The sequence below is a fragment of the Xiphophorus hellerii genome, chromosome 23 (assembly GCF_003331165.1).
Source record: "Xiphophorus hellerii strain 12219 chromosome 23, Xiphophorus_hellerii-4.1, whole genome shotgun sequence".
NCBI lineage: Eukaryota > Metazoa > Chordata > Actinopteri > Cyprinodontiformes > Poeciliidae > Xiphophorus > Xiphophorus hellerii.
The window spans coordinates 24,593,719-24,608,093 of NC_045694.1; the positions used below are offsets into that span (position 1 = coordinate 24,593,719).

A 14,375-nucleotide genomic window follows, 5' to 3' on the forward strand; every position below is an offset into this window, starting at 1 on the left:
CTTAAGCTCAGAGGTAAAAAAGACAAAGCACTTTAACTTTAGTGTGAAACAGCACATACAGTTGCTTTAAAAAAAATCCTCGCCAGTATATCTCTAAAAATAGCTCTTGTCATGGATGGCTCTGGGACAGGCTTTTAGCATATCTATTTCTGACATTCATTCAACATTCATGGTTCCTGCCTCCAATTCTTTTATTACACTACAGCAAGAATAGGATAAATGTGTTTTTCCCCTCTCTCTATTATCACAACCTGACAAGCCTTTCTACTCAGAAGACGCTGTGCCTGAGACAAAAATTAATATATAATTCCACACCTATATTCATCACTATAAAATGAACAGGTTGCACACGGGTGTCAGGTGGAAGCTGTGCAGACTGGACAAATGAGAATATTGGGGGCTATGAAATGGGAGCTGGGTTTAGCTGAATCTAAAATGGGGGAAACCTGGAGTGATGGAGGCCCTCCTTTATTAGGCCCAGCCCTGCCTGCTGTCGGTTACTGTTCAGTTGAGATCACAATGATCCTCCAGAGCAGCCGCCTGGGTCTCTCACTTGCAACGCTATTTGCTACAAATACCACATTAACTTCTGCACAGAGATCACTGAGCAGCTATTAGCTGCCATGTTGTGAATGTGGCTATGGTGGATCATAATAGAAAAGAAGAAGAAGAAGGGGGAGAGGGGGGGGGGGGGGGGGCACAAGTCCTGACGCAGCAGTAGGACAGGGTTGGAAAATCTGATTCCATGTTCATCTTTAAGACAACAACACTGCATGACAGATATTAGAATACACAACATGGGGGAGAGGAGGATCGAAATATTTAGGAGCTGAGTACGAGTGATATAAATTTCCAGTTAAGCACAGAAAAGGTAAGAGCATCACAGACCTGGATCCGCACAACTACAGCCACCACTAGACAACAGCAGCTATCACTGACGGTGAGAGGACACAAGACATAACGAAGGTTTAGGGGAGAAGGAGGGGGGTGGTGTCGGTGGTAGTGCTGGGGTTGGGTGAGGAGAGGAGGGGGGACACAGAAATACATTATGTTGTACCAACGTCATTCATTTCAACGCGTAGCCGTGATGGAGCGCCGGGTGTCCCCGCTCTCGACCAACGCGCACCGCTTTTCTCTCCTCTCCAGAGCGTGGTGCGCTGCGAACCGGGCCCCAAGCGCAGATCCATTAACGAGTACCGAGGATGAACATCAACAGCACGTTCACAAGCACCAGAACCGCGATCACCGTAAACACCGCGCAAGTCTGGACATCCAAGGCCATGGCGCAGCGCTGCGGGCCGATGCTGAGAGGGGGGCTCTCTGTTAACGGCTTGTTCCCAGCTCGCTCTCTCTTTCTCTCTCCGACCCCCCCACCAGGTCTAGACGCGAAGCTTCAAAGCGGCCGAGAAATCCACCATAACCGATGGGGAAGAAATGGAGAGGAGAAGATACAAAAAAAAAAAAAACATTAAAAAAAATGTCTTCCTATGCCTCTTCACAATAGCGTTTCACAAAGGCACGGGAAGAGATGCATCATCCTCACCATCATCATCGTCATCAGTCTGCACCGCGATTTCTCCCCGCTAGTCAACACCTGTCGGTGTTTTCGCCTCTTCCCCTGCACTGACCGCCGGCCAGGCCAATAGATTCGCAGGGCTAACAAGAGAAAAAGGCTGTGCGCAGGCTGTTCGCAGCTGCCGAGCAGCCTTCCGGTGAGTGGGAACCAAGGAGATGTACCGGGAGCCTGAGAGGCGGTCCTCCAGTGATCAGCGCGCTGCTGCTGGACTACCGGCTTCAGACATCACCTACAGCCGGGGGAGGGGCACAGCCAGCCCCCTTTTCTGACTATATCGACCACCGAGACCACAATCATAACCTCATTTATCTCCCTGCCCACCTAAAAATATCGTGCTGGAAGCTGTGGTGATTTATGGCCCATCATTAGCAGCTCAACACGAAGGGGATTGGACGTAAAATAATAGTTCAATCTCCATCTTCTTATCACGCTGCTCTACTGGCGTGATGTCAGCCTTCTTTATTGCAGTTTCTATCAGGTGCAGTGATCACAGGTGGTACTGTGTTCAGCAATGTTTACAATCTTTTTCACAAGCGTTAACACCAAGATGATCAGAGTACTCAACAGCTGAAGTTTAATAATAATAATAATAATAATAATTGACATTCAACACACACATCTTAATACTGTTTTTAATTCATTTTACCTACAGAATAAGACTGGGTAACTATAAACTGTAACAACTTTTGTTATATTATTAAATTCTGTTTCCTGAAGGTCAACATGTGTCTTTTGGATTTAACTTAAGTTTCAGTGAACTCCCTTGCATTTCACACATTACTTAACTAGAAGTTTATATAATTCTTCATAAGAAAGGCCAGAATAGATTGTATGAAGCTTAATAAGAATGTTTTTTAAGTTAATGATACCAAAATCTATCAAATATCTTTATTTTATCGGTTCACCAACGCAAACGTTTTATATATGTTGTTGGGACACAAAACAGCTTTAAAACGCTTATGTTTTGTGTTAAATCAAACAACATTGCACTGTTGAGTGTTGGTATTTTTTAATACAATCTGTTACAATAAAAAAAAAAGTAGATTCAGAAGATTATTCTGAAATCCTAAAAGGTAGACTTTCTGCTTTTGTAGAAACATTTGAAAACTGTCCCTTCACGGGTTCATACTCTCGGTTTTTCACTCGACAAATAAGCAAATTACTTCATAACAATTATCTTAACCACGGCATAGCAGCTTCTGGCACGACGAGTAAAGAATGGAGGACCCAAGCACAGACATGTAGCAGAGCTTTTTTAATTAGTGTTCAACATAGGGAAACGTACAGAAGGACATGGGACAGAGACCAGGAAACAGGCACGGTAACGGAGGAGACAGTGGGGAACCATACAAACCAGAGAGCTTAAATATGCAAACAGAGAGGAAAGAGAGTGGCATATAAGAACCAGAGGGACTAATCAGAGGTAAGTAGAGGCAGCTAGGGAAGAGAGCAGGCAAAGGGAAATAGGGAGATGTGAAACAGCTGAGTAAGGAGAAAGAAACAAATCTGAGACACAGGAAAACCATAGATGAAGGAGAAAACCCTCAAACTAAGGTAAACAATAAACACACAAAAAAGGAAACAAGTTCAGAGCACAAGCAATGAAAAAAAGTGAAGTAAACGTTGAACAAGTGAACAGTCGTGCGAGAACAAAATTTAAGACCTGTCATTGCTATATTTAAGGACAAATCACGTTTTAAAAATGAATCTAAGACATTTTAAGGCCTTAATTTTAGACGCAGGAATTTAAGAGTTTTGAAGACTTTTTAAGGATGCACAGACAGCCTGATAATAGCTACTAAAACCTTAATATCGGACCTTTTTGTGTTTTCTCCATAAAGTGGACGAACGATGAAAGTTATACAGTTGACACTGAGTGAACTAATACAAGAAAGTTAACAAAGTTTCCAAGAAACCTGAAAGTAAAAACTAATAGAAAAGAAGAAAATTAAACAACAGGGAAAGAGACGGCTTGTAAAGGTAAGAGGTTTCAAAATTATTAATCTGACTTAGCGCATCAGAAGAACAATGTATAACATCAGGGCTTCCATCTGCTGTGTGGTGATTTATTAAACATTGCCAATCAAGTTGTTCACCTTGTCACCAGCTTCAAAATGACCATATCCAAAAATAAAAGTGCTATGTAGAAAAGGCTCTGGTTCTGTAATTCTGTTTAGTTTTGATCAAGTTCTGTCACATTACTTTACATTTGGATCTCAGGAAACAGTGAAAAATTAGATGACTAGTCTTAAAGGACTGATTGCAGATTTGTTTTGTATTCTGACAACAGGCACAGAGCAAAATCTGAGCAAGAGCTGCTTCGTGTGCATTTTGTTGCCGTATTCAAACAATGCATGTGAGTAGAGAGGATTAGACGAGCAAACAGATGTAAAGGGCGGGCCAGAGAGCAGAACACCAATGTGATGCGTTGATGTCATAAATATGCTAATATGCACAATGTGTCATCTGGTGACATTTAGATCACTTTTTCAGCTGACTTTGGCTACATGTCTCATAAAAATGTCATTTTTGTGAACTGAACTTTGACTTAGTTGGCAATTAGTCGGAACTTGCGCAGAGAATTCAGCTGAATAGAACTTTATGCTTGCAAACAAACAGGTTTCCTTGCTTTGTAAGGTTTCCTGGGAATTTACAAATGAGGATTGTTGAAATGAACACAATTCAACTCCACCAATATATTGCTGGCCTATTTTAATGTCAACTAAATATGGCACAGTAGCTTTAGATGCCACTGTTGTAATGAAAGACATTCCCTCTTTGTTCGGCATCGTATAATTTATTTATTTATTTTTTTAAAACAGAGAAGAAATTATTACAAAGTATTTCCACCAGTATATTGGTCCCAGCCTTTTTACTGCTACTGGAAATACCCTAACCAACCTGATGGAGCTTTATTACTGTCAAAGAATAAAACTGCATCTGTTGTCATCTCCATTCTAGACATAGTAAATATTTATCTTATTACTATAAATAGTTAAAGCTTTTTCCTAATGCAGTATTATTCATATTTTCGTTATCTTTACTTGTAAAAGGTTGTCTACTTGATGATCATGCTTGTTCTCTGTTCTGTTTTTGAGGTTATGCCAACAGAGTCTTGCAACAACAGTATTCATAGCCCTTAAACTTCTTAATGTCTTGCATTGCATAAGATACATTACAACCGCAAAGCGCTTTTCAGAGGACTTTATGTGACAGACTGACACAACCCATACAAATAAGTAATTGCAATTACATGGAAGGAAAATTATGCATAGTTTTACTTTTTATTTTTTCCATCATACAAACCAAGGGACCGACCAGATGGGCCAGGGAAAAGTTGTGGAGAAGATAACAAGTAGGGTTGTTTTATAAAGCAATACATGAAAATTTGATGCAGCACGTTTCAGCCCATCACCTGAAATTGAAAGAGTATGACACGACTGCAGCCCTACCAAGACACGGCCAACTATCTGAGATGACAGCCTGCTCAAAAAGGGCATTACTCAGATAAGCACAGAATAGACCAATGATAACTCATTGGTCTATTCTTTAGAGGTCAGTCTGCTGACTAAAATCAGGCTTTATGGAAGAGTATCAAGAAAGAAGCCTTTAAAAAATAAACCCTACGGTGAATTAAATACTATTTCATCATCAAATAACATAAGAAGGGTGGAGGAACAACCCTAAACATACAGCTAGAGGTAGTTATTAGATCAAAGAATGGCCTAGTTAAAGTCCGTACCTAAATCCAACTCTGAAGCGAGACCTGAAAACAGATGTTCACAGATTATGTCCATTCATTCTGAGTGAGTGTGAGCAAAGCTGGTCAAGGCATACCGCAAAGCTGTAACTGCAGTCACTGGTGAATTCACAAAGTCAGATGGGGATGTAACTGTAGTCGTTTTAAGACCTTAAACTAGCTGTTACACCGAAACATCCTGTTTGTGATTCCATTTCATAGTTTTGCTTTTGTCGTCAACGACGTTGTATCACGAAGAACATTTCTTGACTGTGAACAAAGACGATCTGCGCTATAAGGCAGTGAACGTGAGACGCCCTTCACCCAGAGAGACACCGTGACACACACTTTAGAAGAGCAAGCAGCTCTTACACATAGTGACTACTCTCTGAGTCTGCTGCACACTGTAAAGCAAACACAACAACAGCACATCTTATGTTCCGATTACACAATCAAAGCAGCAGAAACTTTAACTATTAATGTACTTTTTCCTGTCTTGCCCAATGATTCCAATTACTGCTTTCTCAGTTTGCTCTTTGCACTGCGAGCAAACTCCTACCACAGTTGTGGGCTGACTTTCTTGGGCAACAGTGTGGCGGTTTGGAACATACCAAGCATATTGATGATGAATGCCGGCAAGGCAGATTATGCTTTGGGAGTGTTCTGAGTAGTTTTAATGGATGTTTTGATCCCCCCCTCACCGCCCAGCCCCAAAAGATGTCGCTGCTGGTGTAAGCCGCAACAGCCGAGAGATCCATGCCGAGTGCGGGCAAAGTCTGTTTCCAAGCAACATTTCAGCGCTGCCTTTCAAACATACACGAGGAGAGTGTTTGGTATTCAAAACGTATTCCGCGCGGGGCCCCTTTAAGGCTCGGCAGTTGTGAGTGACAGGATGAAAATGACCCCAGTTCCCATCTGAAGCTTGTTCTTACCATTGGCATGCAAATTGTCACTTTGGCCTTTATTTTGCCAGCGATACTTAAAGTGAACATTGTTATACTCGTGAGCAGGCCGCAGCACTTGTCCTGTAGCTCAGGTGCAATCGTTGGATTGTAAAAAGAAGTGTTGAAAGGGAATACTGATGCTACAGCTTAATCCCCCCACACAACAAAACTAGCCCAGTTAGCCGCCCGACACACAGATACACAAAGGCAAGCCCCTAAGATCCACCTGAGAGCTCTAGTATGGATAAAAAGACCTCAGAAGAAGTTCAAAAGAACAACACCAAAGGAGCGCAGTATATCAGTATTTTTAAAGCCATAAATAATTTCCGAGGCACTTTCTGCACATGCATGCTGATAAAAGCAACGGCTTCTGAAAGGCAGGCTTTCAGTGCACAGAGAGGGGTATGGTGCATCACAGCTGAGATATGACAGTCGTCCTCAAACATGCTCCCACACCCCCCTCATCTGTGGTTGTGTGTGTGTGAGAGACTCAGTGAGCAGATTACATAAGCCTGTCCTACCTCTGTGGGCTCCCTCTCCAATCTCCCTGACATTTAGACAACAAAGGTCACATCTGAAAGTCTAAATCTGTACAGACACCAACGCTAATATACCCATACGTGTACAAAGAGACAGAGTATGTATAAAAGGCCGTAATTTCTCACTGTAGGCAGAAATCTTATATCAAATTAGACTTATTGCTGTTTCATTTGACTGCCTTAATGTGAGGCAGCAAGATTAGATCACAAGGTCACATTTTCTTTTACTATAAGTCCAAATGATGTACAGAGCTTATGGACCAAGCATGACACTGGAGAAAGTTGAATATGGGGTGTGTGTTTTGTTATTTGTATTTGCAGCTTTTCAAAATCCGGTCCGGTTGCAGCCACACATTTCACTGTACTTACTGAGACATGTGATAGATAAACACAGATCATTACGTAATTGTGAAGTGAAATGAAAATGTGTTGTTTTCATACTAATTCATAGATAAAAAAATTTTATAAAATGTGGTCTGACCTTTTGTACTCAGTAACCTTGAGTCAGCCCTTTGTGAAAAAAAACATTTAGCTGCTACAGCTGGAAGTGCAGTGAGGTACAGTATGTCTCAATCAGCCTTGCATATAAAAAAAAACAACATTTCTTTGCTAAATTGTGAACACCAATTTTCAATTCTTACTACAGATTTTGTACTGGATTTAGGTGTGGGTTTTGACTGGGCCATTTTAACACATGAATTGGCTTTAATCTAAACCACAGGAAGATCTAAGCATGTAAGCGGAGCTCATTTTGGCTTTCTCTGTGCACCTTTTTCATAAACGCCACTATTAGCCGTTCTGTCAACAGATTCTCCCACCTGAGCCATGAATCGTTGCACCTCCTCCAGAGTTACCATGGACACAATGCTCCTTTAGATCTATGCTATTTTTCTTTCACTTCACAATGAAATAAAATCCAAATAAATACATTTGAGGGACTTTTCAGACCTCGAGTGTTCCTCAGTTTCCAGCTCACTATTCTCCCAAATGTAAATCAAACTAAGTGTCTTATTGAATGTTGCTGAGTTGACTCCAGAAGAATATTGTGACAGGGAGAAATGATTTCCAACTTCCCCCATAGAACCTTGAATCCAAACAAATCTTTAATTTTGCCAAGGGATGGGATGAAATGTGGTACTTTTTACAACCTGAACCTCTGAACCAGTGGTGACCAAACTCGGTCCTGGAGGGCCGGCATCCTGCATGTTTTAGTTCTCTCCCTGGTTTAACGCACCTGGATCAAATGATGGCTCGTTAGGAGGCCTAAGAAGAACATTGATATGCTGAAAATGTTGCTACCAACACCAGGGAGAGAACTAAAACATGCAGGATGCCGGCCCTCCAGGACCCACTTTGCGCACCCCTGCTCTGAACTGAACTTTGATCTTCTTTTGAAAGTACATGTTCAACCACTAGTTGGCAGTACAGCTAATGTAGGAGTCATAGTTGTATTTTTTTGTTCATTTTGTATAGAAATAAAGCATATTATCACAGCAGAAAGTATGCTGGATAAACTATTCATACATCAAATACACCAGATATTCCAATTTGCAATTACATATTAAATATAGATATATTGTGTTTGGGGAAGGGGGGGGGGGGGGGGGTGTTGCCAACTGTGATTTTACTATGTAACAAAATCTAAAAAGAAAAAATAGCTGATTAAAAAGAGAAGTAGAAATGTATTCAGCACAGCACAACATACTTTATTACCCATAACGACAAAACCAAATTACAAGCTATCAGAGATATGTCCCACCTTTTGTATCTCTAGGCAAAACTAACAACATAAACAACAACAAATATAGAAAGACCAGATCATTTCCTATTCTAAGGCCTCTTTCGTAAGGTTTTCTGAGGGCGCTGAAGTCATTGCTGTCCCCTTTGGCCTTTGGCTAAGTAGCTACATATTTAGAAAATCTTTCCTCGAATAAGACTTCAATTTTTAGAGCTTGCAAATGAATCTGTTTGTGGTTGGTAGGTATTTCACTAATGGGAGGCAAAGCCCACCACACCCATTTCCCCTTCAGTCTGCTCCAATTCTTTTCTTCTCCTCCCATCCCCACGGCAACCACACTGACTTCCTGCTTCCTCCCAGGCCTCCAAGCCACAAAGCGCCCTAAAAATAAAATCGCTGGACTTTTCCTGAGCACAGTTTGTGTCACCATTGTCCGGCCATCAGCTGTTTACTCGTTCAGGATCATTTAGAAAGTCAAGTCAGTGGGTCAGAGCACACAGAGAGCTAAGAAGAATAGGCAGACAGATCAAACAGAGGGGCTCTGCCAAGTAGGATGAAGAAATCCTAGTCATATGCTAAACATCACAGGAGTATATTTTCTAATGACGACATTAGCGCAATATCTGTGTGTTATCCAAACAGAACAAGATGAAACTATCCTGTGACTGTTTTTTCTTTGATTCAGTCTCTGGTGAGACTTGCAAATGAACTTGAGAGGATTGCTAGAACTGAAGGTAAACTTAAGACAAGTTTTTGAATTTCCTCAGCCTGAACTTATTATAAATGATATTCAGGAAAGGAAATGCATCTGAAGTAAAGCTTAATTAAAAAATGCGACACTGGGGACAGGTTTTAATTTAACATGTCTCAATGGTTTTGCCTTCTTCTTTGACGAAGATTACCACTTAATTCTTGATGGTTCTTGTGAATATCAGCGGTGAAAATCAAACACAAGACCCATGCAGGGAGGAAAAAAAGTTACGCTCTTATCTACCTTTGGTTCAAGCAAATCGCTGTTAATTTTCTTGATGAAAACCATAAATTTTCCAGGACGAGAACTAAATAAAAGCTCTTGCGGAGTGAGCAGAATGTGTTTGTCCGAGAGTAATTCAACTTCAGTGCAATGAGATGCTTTTAGAATAATAAGAAATAACAAAAAAGTCAGGAAAAAAATCCTGACTGGGGATTTTACATGAACTATATTTCTGATCAGCTAAGGAAAAATGATGAATAATGAATAGGAAACAAAATGCACAATTCCTTAGGAAAAAGAAAAACAACAGGCCAAAACTAGAAATGCCAGATCAGACTTTAAATGAAACTGGAAATCAATATTGGCCAAGAAGAAGTGACGTGTATCTCTATCACTGCCTCACATTTTTGGGTAAATATTTGTCCATCTAGATTGTTAAATACACAAAACGTTTAGAAATATACACATTTTTCACTTGGATTAAAAAACCAAGCTAGTATCGGAAGAACAGCAATTTGCCACAATTTTATATTCATTGCACACACACGTCAAAGTTATTAATATTCTCATTTCACAAGAAAATATTCTATTTTCCCTGCATTTGAAACTATGGCTGCAGATCTGATGAAAATAAAAGACACGATTGCATGTTTTATTTCTCAGCCCTTCATTGAGTCATCTTTGCTAGTACTCCTTCCACAACAAAACATAATAACAAAGCAACAAGAAATCAACTTTTAGGAGAAAAGATAAAGCCATAGCCTCCCCAAATCTATTTATGATTCTCAGAATCAGTACCAGTGTATTATAAAATAAAGCAAAACAGATCATTTGAAATCCCAGCTGTGGCACATGGGAAACACTCAAATGAACTGTGTAATGATTTGCTTGGTTGCCTGAATCAGTGCCACTTTACTCCCATTCTGCTGCGCTGGTTGTGAGTGTTCATGCTCACTATTGTCACTATTCATCAGAGTCCTGACTTTGCCACCTGCGGCCCTGAGCACTGGGAAGCAGGGGAGAGATTTGTCCTTTCGGATCCATCCTGAGGTTACTGTTCATGCCGTTTATCAAAAGAAAAATCATCTGCGTGAAGATTTTTACAGGTCCCTCTAAGTAAATTGACATTTATTTCTGTAATTCACTTTAAAAAAATTTTTTATTCATTTCTTAATGTTCACAATTTTAGCCCCAATTTCTCAAAAAATTAGAAGATAAATGTCAAAAAGATTTTCAATTAAAAAAATGTTTACTTACAATATACACTCATTACTTGATTGAAGCTGCTTTTGCATGGAATGCTGCATCAAATCAGCATGACGTAACATATGGGGTGATCATTTGTTCTTTTAAAAGTGGTTTATAAATACATTTGGTATTATGCAGATTTATAACACCAGCAGATGACGTGACTCCCCAAATCATTACGACTGTGAAAACGTCTCTCTGGGACGCTGGTTCCCAAAATCAAATGCATCATTTATATTCAGCTGAAAAGAGGACGTTGGGCCCCTGAGCAACATTCCAGTCATTTTTTCTTCTTAAGTAAGACAACTCTGATGTTGTCTGTGGTTTAGGAGTGGTTTAATATGAGGAATGTGACAGTTGGAGCCCATAATGTCTTTGTGTTAGTTTCAGTCCTTGTGAATATTCCTGAATGGGTTTTACTTTATACTGCAGTAACTATCTCTGCTGCCTGTTTGGCTTTTTTCCCCCAAAACCTTTTTCCTTCCACTCAACTTTCCATTGATGTACCTGGATGCCGAACTCAGTAAAGAGCGTCAATGCAATAATAGCTCTCTACTGAACAATTGTAAAGTAAGCAGTGACCCTGACACGTGGGAAGGCCGCCACATAATATTTGTGCTTTTCAATTGGTATTATGCAATATTCAGATTTTTAAATAAAGTAAATGTAGAGTTTCTATTTTTATAGTTAACATAAAAAATAAAATATATCACTTTGAATGAATGAATTCTCACAATATATAGTTTGTCACAATTATATAGTTTGACTCCCAAACTAATATGACTACACACAGGCATGGATGATCGCAAGAACAACAACAACAACAACAACAAAAACATGCATACAAACACTTTCACACACACACCAGGCTGCAGCAGGCAGGTGTTCTCACATGCCTGAAGGGGAGGAATGGGATGAGGCAAGGGAGGACAAGGTGAAGGGACACAGAAGGAAAAAAAAACATTAGGGGAGAAAAACTGATCCGTAAAGAAGAGAAAGAGGGAAAGGAATGAGTTCTTAGGTCACAGAAGAAAAAAAAGGAGGCGCGCAAAGAATGGAGAATGAGGTAAAACTACAAAGACCTTGGATGGGTGGTTGCATAATCCGTGTCTACAGTGGAGAGTTTGCTCTTATGCCACATGCGGTGTAGCACAGTAGCAAGGAGGTCAGAGGGAGAAAGTTAGGCTAAATAATGTACACGAGAAGTGGCAGCTGCCAGAAAAATGCAGCCCATCGTACTCAGAGCCCTCCAGGATACATCCAAACTCTCAGGAAACTGAGAAGGCAGTTAGCTTCTGTCTCATTATTTTATGGCAGGATAAAGGGATCATGGTTAGAGGAGTGTGTTTGATTTAAATTACAAAATGCAGCTGGGGTAGTTAGTAAAATCAGACTCTCAGAGCACTTGATGATTCATTGTTAGCATGATAGTTCTGGGCAGTGTTTTACAGTGAAAGCTACAAACCTTTTCCCTTCTCTGAATGAAGAAGCTGCACAGACAAAAACATTTATAAAATACAAATACATGTGTAATACATGCATAATGTGTCATTCCTTTCACATATAAATACAATTAAGAGTCTTGTTCGATAATGAGAAAACATCTTTGGAATCATTTAAAATGATAAAAGAACCAAAAACATACGTAATAGCTATGTTCATGAAAAAAACAAAAACTGAGGCAATCATTGAATAGGAATTAAGACCATCAGCTTTATAGCATGTGAAAAGAATCTACACCACATACTGACTGTCTGTTTTCTAGGGCTGAGCAATGAGTCCAAATTCAATTTCACTATTTATTTTGAGAAAATTAGTTGACAAATTCAATTATTACTGTAAATTCTTTGGCTTCATCTTCATTTCTTCTTTTGCTTCTTAAGTGTAATAAAGAAAGATCTAGTGGGTAAAATTCAATATGGAATGAAAAACTGAACAGCCTATAAACTAAAAACTAAAACTACTTCAACCATATGGCAGGATATCGACATTAAATTGTCTGTACCCTGCTTTTCTAGTGCACAACAAATTATACTGCATCAAAATTCAACATGATATGAGACTCAATATGAAATCCACAACCTGCTCTATGAAGTCTGTGGTGAATTTCATTGGACAAAATACATAAAATGTCTACATGAGCTGATTATTTGACTAAATAGTCCACTAACATCAGCTTAGTTTGCAGAAAACTTATTATCTGCAAACTAACTGAAAAATTAGTTAGGCTCCTACAATTAGAGGACGCTTAAGTGCTAAAATTCTGTCAATGTTATCGATCAAATTGTTATCACTCTAATAATAATAATAATAATAATAATAATAATTGTTTATTATTCCAACTTTGCAATATAAAGGCTGTAAAGTAAGTTGGGAAAAAGTGTAAACAATTCAGAAAAAAACGACACAAAATGATCACTAAGACTGTCCTGTCAGACAGACTGACAGCATGTAACAGTATTTTGACTGAAGGCCCTGGAATGGATTAATCCTTGAAAACCAACCATCTGGCCTAAAAATAAACAGTGAGTCACAAATAGTGGACAGTGTGAATCCTGGTAAATTAGAAATGGAACACGACCCAAAAGAGACCGCTGCTGTTCAGCAGAAAGTGTTTATGTGTTAAAAAATGTCATTATAGGAATCACTGCCTGTTAGTGCAACCTTGTTATTACTCCTCCAACGTGCCAGCAGCGCAGCATAGAGATGGAACGGTGCATACTCCGGCTCTGATGAGACATGAGCTGCACACACACAAGTCTGTGCATGATCTGACAGAATACAGTGTACAACAGGACGAGGCTGTAAAACAGGATGGGCCAGTGAGCACGGCTCCTCCAGTACCAAAGAGCATGCAGCTCTCCTGAAAAGTCCAAATGGCTTTTGCAGTGAGCGGTGGAATCCGCCTTTATGCTTATGTAAGAGAAAGGCCCTGAGCCTTTCTCCTTTCCCTAACACGCATACAAACACACTCAGCATAAATGTGGTCACATAGCCATGTATACACCATCAACCCATTTCTTAGGGAAGAATCAGCCCGGGGAAGCTCTGATCCAACCATCCGCTTCAGACTCAGGCAGGGACACTGCTATTAATCAGAGCTCACCATGTACTCCCAAACAGCGACAGCTGTTGGCGCGCTGGCAGGTGAACAATGCTGAATGAACGCTGATGAAAGATTCTGGATCGCCTTTGGGTTATCGCGCAAACTATGCATGTGCGCAGTTATTTTGGGCATGGATCTATTCCCAAGGCTTCTCTGAAATAAGGCCTTAGGTGAAATTACATGTACAGTGTGTTTGGCTACGATATCGTTAGCTGGTGCTACTCGCTACTAATCTAATAATAAAGATGTCAATGTAATGACTCATCTGTCCTGACAGATTTAATACTGAATTCTGGATAGCAGCATGTAAAGGGTGTACACGTGTGTTTGAAGAGGATGCATCATTCAAACAGAGTCACTCTGTATTTTAGCAATAAAAAGGCAAAAAAACTCACACAACTTTAAGATTGTCTATCTATAAACACAAACTGCAGTGTATATGTTTCAGATTTCATGTACCCAACAAATAAGGGGGGAAAATGTGAAGCAAAGGAAATCTAGAGGCAGTTTCT

The 14,375-nt window shown here is 40.0% G+C and overlaps 1 protein-coding gene across 9 annotated transcripts in view; it reads right to left on the minus strand.

Moving 5' to 3' along the window:
* arhgef9a (Cdc42 guanine nucleotide exchange factor (GEF) 9a) overlaps positions 1–14,375 on the minus strand; it is a 62,928-nt gene that overhangs the window by 35,322 nt on the left and 13,231 nt on the right. Inside the window, exon 1 of one of the 9 annotated variants that reach the window (XM_032554695.1) lies at positions 1,544–2,245. The exons of 6 other annotated variants lie outside the window; for them this stretch is intronic. In XM_032554695.1, coding sequence (XP_032410586.1) covers positions 1,544–1,558 — 15 coding nt within the window. In that variant the 5' untranslated portion in view covers positions 1,559–2,245. Of the gene's footprint in view, positions 1–1,057; positions 1,215–1,543; positions 2,246–14,375 lie in introns of those variants that run through there. 2 more of the 9 variants (XM_032554693.1, XM_032554696.1) reach the window with 2 other exon arrangements.